Raw genomic sequence first — 8737 nt, 5'->3', positions numbered from 1 at the left:
AGAAAAATGGATCAGGGAAATACGGAATCACTTCTGGACACCTGAGATTAGGAGTCATAAATTTAAGACCAGACCGTCAGTACGGCTGAGTGTTTTCCTCCAGCCTCACTGAGCTGCATGTGTGCAGTCATGGGTTTGGATTAGAAGCAGAATTGTGGTTTAGCCAAGAGTACAGAAAAGTGGAGGAGAGGCGAAGAAGTTGCAGCTATATGAAAGGGGGTATTTATAATGATGGACTGGATTTTAAACTGATCCAATAGGGAGGTGTAAACATAAAGGCGTGAGGGACAAAAGACATGCGGTATGAATGAATGGATTTTGGTCTTGGTGGAGTTGAAGTGCTGGAATTGGATTACAAAAGAGAGTGAGCTGGAAAGAGAGGTAGTTAGAATGATACTTAATGTTGAGATTTACACAGGAGTTTGAGTTCTGGGTATGGCCAGTTCTACAGGATGACCACAGGAGCGGCTGAGTTAAGGTAAAGGGCAAAATCACTGGGTGAGGTCAATGAGCCAAAAGGTCAGAATATAAAAGGATCATTCACATGAAATCTTAAACTCACCGAGTAAGCAGGAGCAGTGTGGGGCCGTGTGGGGCAGTGGTGGCACTTAAAACTTTCAGGAATGGAGATTAATCTGGAGGCTGAGAGTTGAGAGGTAAGATGGTTTGTGTTACAGTCTTGATGACAAAAGATAAAGATGGGAGGGATTTTGGAGAGAATGATCTACAACTTGCAACCCAAAGCAAGGAAGTCACCCATTGCTCATCCAAGTCTAGGGAGGTAAGTGGTGTGGGAGAGGACAGTCACTACTTAAGAGGTCTTTGGGGGAAGCAATATCCTCAGGAGGGCGAGGGATTTCAGCGAGAAAAGAGGAGAGAACTGCACAGGGATATGAGATTGGGATGCAGAACAAGCCGGGAGGCTGGGGCTTCATCTTCCTTTACTATTTAAGCTACCATTACCTTAATTTTTAAAAATTACAATGAACTCAATGATAGACTATTTTAGACTAGAGCTAAATGAATGCTAACTGTTCCACATTAGCCAAGATGCTGAGGGACTATACAAAAACTGTTTCTTTGGTAGGCTTTTTTTGTTTTTTTGCACCCAAAATGTTATTGGAAAGGACAAGTGAATTGCTTAGACATTTTAAAAAGTACTTCACTTATTCATCATTCTGCTTGGAAAAATTTGCCCTAACTTACAGTAAGGAAACAAACACAAAATCATTAAAAATACACGAGCCTCCAAGGCAACATGGCCTCACTTGATAGCTAGGCAGGGACTTTACATACTTCCCATGGGGCCTAGTGCATTAATACAACAGGAACACCACATTCTAGGGTGAGAACCAAGCAAGGCAGGCATTGGAAGCCTCAAGGCATGTTGAAAAGTGCTGATATAAAGCAATTTCCCCAACTGTCTCTCCTAATGTTGGCAGTTAGTTTTGGGTCCATAGCCCTCTTAGAAACCCAGAGGTTAGTGAGATTCACGGAAGTCCTTCATTAGTTTAGTTTGTAGCTTGTGGGTGGGGTTCAACCATCTCTAACTTTGTAAAAGTTCTGTTTGCACCTTTCTCTGGTCTTACTAAAACTTTCTAAATGAAGTTGATAATCAGCTACAAAGTTTTAGCGTACTCATTTTCTTTGTACGGGGCACTGTTAGAATTCCGGACACCAGTCTCAAGTACGTAAATACTATACATGTATATGTTTTAAGTTAGGGTAAGTCTTGGTTAATCCTCTTAAGTCTCATAAACAAGTACATCTAGTTGCTTAGCTTCATGTTTGTAAAAACTATGTGTTCTATTGGGTGTATGTTCTCTGCCATGGCCATTCATGAATCTTGTGAAGAAATATTCTACCTACACTATTAGCTATCTCTGCTCCAGTAAAACTTTATCAAAATGGGCAATGGGGTGGATTTGGCCCCAGGCTATAGTTCGCCAACCCACAGCGGGCAATGCTTGGCCTCAGCTATCTCACTGACCTTGCCTTTCATCATAGATTCAAATTCCGTGACAGTATTGTATATTCACTATGTTTTCGAGATATTCTTCACAGAAAAATCTGAATCCCTAGATGTTTTGTATCTACGCTACAGTCAAGCCGCTTAAATGATCATTTCTGGCATGACTGGCAGAAGCTAAGTGATATATGATCCTGTTTTAGTCTTTCCTATTCATAGTTTTTAGCAGTACTGTGAGCACACTCGCTCCACCTGATAGTTGAGTATGGGCTGATCTCAAGTCGGTAACTTCACACACTACATTTTAGATATTCCATTTTAAAAAGAACGGATGGGGCACCTGGGTGGCTCAGTTGCCAAGCCTTCGGCTCACGTCATGATCCCAGGGTCCTGGGATCGAGCCTTGCATCGGGCTCCCTGCTCGGCGGGAAGCCTGCTTCTCCCTCTCCCACTCCCCCTGCTTGTGTGCCCTCTCTCGCTGTCTCTTTCTCTGTCAAATACATAAAATCTTTAAAAGTAAATAAATAAAAAGAGAGAAAGGTAGAATGATTGAAAACACAGGTGGGCCAGACTGGTTAATCTAGATTAAATGGTAAGAAGCAAATAACTCTGTAGGACCAGAATTACTTGCCCTCCCTCTCAAACAGGGCTTATTTCCAAGTGAAATGACATCTCCCTCATTTATTTTATAATGTGTTCCCAACAGTTGGGGCTCCTTACTGGACCACTTCGTGCAATGCTGTACACCCTCAAGAGTTGTTTTGTTGAAACACTCCTTCCAAAATGCTCTGTTCAGAAAATATTGTTCTAGTGAATAGAGATGACTAGTTGGATGAACCCTATACATCACAAAATAACAATGTTAGTTTTCACAAAGAAAAATAGAAGGAAAAATGTATTTTCTTAATGGAAATGAAATGAAATCCTTGGGACAGAGTAGTTTGCTATCCATAAATGTGCATCTGTTACAGCATGAAAGGACAGTGTATTTACCATCGTCGAGGGCTATGAAGTTTTAATTTTTTGTAGCAGTTTAATGGCGGAAATTCCAATCGAAGAGCTAACATTTGGACTCTCATGTTCTCATAAAATGCTTAGGTACACACATTAGAATGTTTCAGCCTGGGAAGGCAAACAGAGATCTACCAACTATGGTTGGCCTATTTATAACCAGGAGAAAATCAAAAGAGCCACTGGGTGAAAATCCTAGGCAAACCAAACAAGAGTTTTCAAAAAAATAATTTTTGAGAAATACTTTGTTAAATAGTAAAAAAATACTGTTATGCACTTACTATGAAAGAAAAATAAAGCAAAAAAAATCAGTTTTTGGGTACTTTAAAAATCCACTGAATCTTTTTACGGGGCTTCCTTATTTTTATCACTCTACCATACTCAAATTTGTACATGAAATCATTCCAGAAAAGATTTAAAGTACTTTGAGCTGTATTATCAGCACCACACATTTCTAGTAATGTTTTAAATACAAAAACAAGCTGGCTGGTTTAACCCAGTGAAAACAGAAATCATGCTTATAGAAGAAGCAAGACTTAAAAGACTATGGTCTGAAATACAACATTTGAAGGGGTTATTTTCCCCATTGCTAGAAGTCCAGTTCTCTAAGACCAAAAGACAATTTTTTTAAGTTTTTGCTATATTAAATATTAATTTGTTAAAATATCCCCACCCATTCATGTACTTAAGGGTAGTATTTGATGAAGGAACAATTCCCAAACGAATCTAATGTAGATAGCACATATTCCGTGAAAGGTCCCCTGGACTGCCCAATGATACTATCACCTGGCATTTACTGAGTGTCTTCTACGCGCCAGGCACGGACTGAAGTAGCTGAAATGTACTAACTCATGAACTGGCACATTCATGAAGGGAGAGAGAGGTTAAGGGACACGACTAAGATCCCGCAGCGAGTCAGAGCTGTCAGGAGAGCCTGCACCGAGGCACCGACGGCAGAGCTCGGACTGCTCCACGCTACGCTCTGCTGCCTTGTGTGCGGACTCTCTTGAAAAAGAACTAGCTGTTGAACTGAAAAAAAGACGACCAAGATCCCTGTTTTCTTAAAGATGATCCCTTTGTTAAGACTTGTTTTAAATGTTTCTGATTTTATAAAAGGCTTTAGTATGTTAAAATGCCGTTTTATAATGCTAATGGTTGTTGTACACATTTTATTGAATGTTTTCTAACCTGCATTTCAAATCGTATCAATAACTGTAAATAACACAACTGTAAGTATATTAACAGTTACATGTTCAACTTTGCACATAAATCTAGTTTGAAAAAGATTAGTAAATAAGTACTTATTTTTCCCAACCTTTAAAAACTTGTATGAAACCTAGGGTAAATGTATTGAAGGTAGATTTCCTGGGCAGTACTAGAAAACTGTATGGCGAAAGAATATTTGCAAAGAGAAAAGAAGCTACAAAATGAGAAGTTCAGAACTAGAAGATAATCACCTAAGCCGTCTCTAAAATATGACTTGTGAGACATTCTTTTCCATTTTTTAGTCCCTCCCGGTTGCTCTTTAATTATATTCTGATATTCTAGCAAATAACACAATTAAAAACTACTCCTGAGTAGAAATCTGCAAAAAATGTACAAGAGCGTGTGCATAGTTACTAGTTTAATAAAACATTATCCAAACAACTAACCAGTTACTAGTGTTTAAAATTTATAGTAAGAAACATTAAAAACAACATCTCTGTTTCAAATTTAGGCCTATTTAAATGATTTTCAGTATAGCTAAACTCTATGTAACTGCTACATTTAGTGAAATTTTGCTGACCAGACTTCCGAGACTGAGATGATGCAGGTGGCCCACTGGATCTGCTGTTCCCTTCCTTAGCTGAACTGTGTCAGATTCCTACCATGTGTTTCTCGTACGGAGGAGACTCATTAGGAAAGGATCCATCAACCACATGCTCATATAAAACCCCCTCTCTCCACCCCCTACCCACAACCCACCCCCATACTAAAACCCGCAAGTTGTGCTTTTGTAGCCGTTTCACTGCAGAGCATACGTTTGAGTTGAATTATTCAATGTGAGGGTCACAATGAGAGTACGTGGATCTTTCTTATTCTTGTGGACTGTGATCTTTCCTTTCAAGGCTTCACCTATAGAAGAAAGGCAAAAGACGTGTTTAAGAATTCAAGGAATGCGGTCTAGCAGAAAAGTAATAACGTATACCTAGTACTTTTCTTTTATTGTGAGATGTTTCATTCATTTTGAAAAAAATCAGTAGATTCAATTTTTAGGGCAATTTTATGTTTAATTTTTGAACAAAGTAGACCTAAAAAAATGAAAAATTTTAAAATTAACTTAAAACATAACTGAATATTTAAAGCACAAACTACAACAATGTATTAGGAGATAATCCATGTATAACACCATTTGGGGAAGTGAAATTTTTATAACAATAGCTCAAAGGATTGGAGGGAGTAAATCGAAGTAAATTACGGAGAGCCTTAAACTAAAAATGAAATGGTGTACTCATGTTTGATGGTAGTCTGGAAAGCTAAAGAGGCATGACGGAACTCTAGAGCAACAATTACAAAAAACAAACCCGACACACGTAGTTAATTAGCCAAGGGTGGAGATAAAACGAAATAATAAAGAGTATTCAATCAAAAAAAATGTAAGAAGGAGAAAAGGAATAAATGACAGGGGTAGATACAGAAAAACAGCGAGTGACAGAATTACATCTAGTATCACAGATAACAACATTAACTGTAATGTGTTCAATATACTTTGAATATAAAGACAGGGTCAAAGTAAAGGGAAGGAGAAATATTCTATATAATATTCTATATAATGTAATTCTATATTAATCATAGAGAGTCTGAAATGGCAGTATTAATTTCAGACAAAGATGACTTCAGGAAAAACTATATAACCAGAGATAAAGAGATTTCAAAATGATCATTCAATTCAGAGAGACGCGCTGACTTTTATGTATGACTGTATGACTACAGAGCTTCAAAATGCATGATGCAAATCTGACAGAACCACAGGACACAGATAACCCACAATTATCATTGGAAATTTCACCTCTCCTCTGCCAATAATTGCAGTAACAACTAGACCGAAAACCAAAAAGAATATGGAAGACTTAGCACACTATCAAATATCCCTCATAAACAAAGATTCAAAAATCCTTTGACTAAAGAGAAAAGTACTACTGTCTCATAAAATACAGAAAAAACACCTGACAAAACTAATTTATAACAACTTTCAGCAACCTAGCAATAGAAGGAATCTTCAAGCTGATAGAAGGATCTATGAGAAACTCCAGATAATATTCTTAAAAAAAAAAAGGTTTATTTATTTTAGAGAGAGAGACAGCGCATACACGCGCAGGAGGAGGGATGGAGGGAGAGGGAGAGGGAGAATCTCCAGCGGACTCCACACTGAGCAAGGAGCTCGATCCCAGGACCCTGAGATCACAACCTGAACAGAAATCAAGAGTCGGCCACTTAACCCACTGAGCCACGCAGGCGCCCCACTCCAGATAACATTCTTAATGGTGAAAGACTGAATGTGTTCTTCCTAAGACTGGAACTGAGATAAGGATGATTATTCTGACCACCTCTAATTAGTAACCTATTGGATGTTCTAGTCAGGGAATGAAGGTGTGGGGGAGGGAATAAATAATGATATAGATTGGGGGGGAAAGAAGCAAAACAGTCTTTATTTGCAGATCACATGGTCTTATACATAGAAAATCCTAATATGCAAAAAACCCTACTAGAACTGTAAGATGGTTTAACAATCTTAAGACAGAAAATTTCATTTCTATGTGCTAGCAATGTAGAATTAGAATTTAAAATTGAAATAAAAGCCCATGAACATTTACAACAGCATCAGAAAAAGAGCATATAGTACTTGAGATAAATGTAACAATATATGTACAATGTTTAGGCACTTAAAACTACAAAATAGTGCTAAAGATAATCAAAGTACAGTTGACCCCTGAATGACACAGATTTGAATTTCATAGGTCCACTTAATTGTGTATTTTTTTGATGAATAAAGTACTGTAAATGCATTTTCCCTTATGATTTTCTTTCTTTCTTTTTAAATATTTTATTTATTTATTTGAGAGAGAGAGCGTGGGAATGGCAAAATAAGAGGGAGAAACAGCAAGAAGCCCGATGTGGGGCTCGATCCCAGGACCCTGGGATCATGACCTGAGCTGAAGGTAGACACTTAACTGACTGAGCCACGCATGTACCCCTCCTTGTGATTTTCTTAACATTTTTTTCTAGCTTACTTTACTGTAAGAATACAGTATATAGTATCTATATAAAGTAAGTATTAATCAACTGTTTATGTCATTGGAAAGGTTTTTGGTCAATAGGAGGCTATCAGTAGTTAACACTTTGGGGAGTCAGAAGTTTCATGCAGATTTTTGACTGTAGAGGAGGTTGGCCACAGTGTTCAAGGGTCAACTATAAATGGGGACATACATTCTGCTTGTGGATGAAAGACACAAACAATACTGTTAAGATGTCAGCTCTCTGCAAGGTAATCTATAGAATCAAAACAGTTCCAATCAAAATCCTAGCAGGCTGTTTTGGGTAGAAATTAACAACTTGATTTTAAAATTTATATGGCAGTTTAAAGGCTCTAGAATAATGAAAACAAGTTTGAAAAAGAACGAAGTCTGAGGACTTAACATCATCTTTTGAAGACAGTGTCTAACTGGCATAAGGACAGACACATAGATCAATGGAACAAAACAGCTCGGAAATAGACATATCCATATATGGTCAATTAATTTTTGACTAAGAAGCCAAGTAATTAAATTGGAAAAGGACAGACTTTTCAAGAAATTATGAAGAAACAACCTAATATACATTTTGGAAAAACTGAACTATTACCCTTAAAATTAACATGAAATACGTTATAGACCTAAATGTACAAGGCAGGGGCGCCGGGTGGCACAGCGGTTAAGCGTCTGCCTTCGGCTCAGGGTGTGATCCTGGTGTTGTGGGATCGAGCCCCACATCAGGCTCCTCCGCTGTGAGCCTGTTTCTTCCTCTCCCACTCCCCCTGCTTGTGTTCCCTCTCTCCCTGGATGTCTCTATCTCTGTCAAATAAATAAAATAAATAAATAAATGTACAAGGCAAAACTATAACATTTTTATAAGAAACTATATGAAAAACTCTATGATATTACGGTAGCAAAGATTTCTTTTCTTTTTTTAAAGATTTTTATTTATTTACTGGACAGAGAGACACAGCGAGAGAGGGAACATCAGCAAGGGGAGTGGGAGAGGGAGAAGCAGGCTTCCCGCTGAGCAGGGAGCCCAATGTGGGCCTTAATCCCAGGATCGTGGGATCATGACCTGAGCTGAAGGCAGATGCTTAACCACTGAGCCACCCAGGCGCCCCAAGGGTAGCAAAGATTTCTTAATTAGGACACAAAAATACAAACTTTAAAAGATATTAAGAAAATAAAAAGACATGCTGGGAATTGGGATAAAAATATTAGCAACACATATATCTGACAAAGAACTTGTACCTATATAAAGATTCTTTTAATTCATTCGGCAAGTTGACAAACACCCCAATTAAGAATTCAGCAAAATACTTTTAACAGACATCTCATACACACAAAATATACAAATGACCAATAAACATATGAAAAGGTGCTCAACATCATTAGTCATCAGGCAAATGCTAACTAAAAGGACAGCTATTGCTCCACAGACAAAAGAACGACAAATTAAAATGGCCGACCTTTTTTATAAGTG

The 8737-nt window shown here is 38.0% G+C and overlaps 1 protein-coding gene across 3 annotated transcripts in view; it reads right to left on the bottom strand.

Annotated features, from left to right (window-relative positions):
• Nucleotides 1–4589: 4589 nt before the first annotated feature.
• The window catches only part of PRMT3 (protein arginine methyltransferase 3), a 124363-nt gene continuing 120215 nt past the window's right edge, over nucleotides 4590–8737 (bottom strand). For all 3 annotated transcript variants that reach the window (XM_040638897.1, XM_040638898.1, XM_040638899.1), the window contains one exon: nucleotides 4590–5095. In XM_040638897.1, coding sequence (XP_040494831.1) covers nucleotides 4986–5095 — 110 coding nt within the window. In that variant the 3' untranslated portion in view covers nucleotides 4590–4985. The remainder of the gene's footprint in view (nucleotides 5096–8737) is intronic.

The sequence above is a fragment of the Ursus maritimus genome, unplaced genomic scaffold (assembly GCF_017311325.1).
Source record: "Ursus maritimus isolate PB19 unplaced genomic scaffold, ASM1731132v1 scaffold_23, whole genome shotgun sequence".
NCBI lineage: Eukaryota > Metazoa > Chordata > Mammalia > Carnivora > Ursidae > Ursus > Ursus maritimus.
This window is presented reverse-complemented; position numbering and strand designations above follow the sequence as displayed.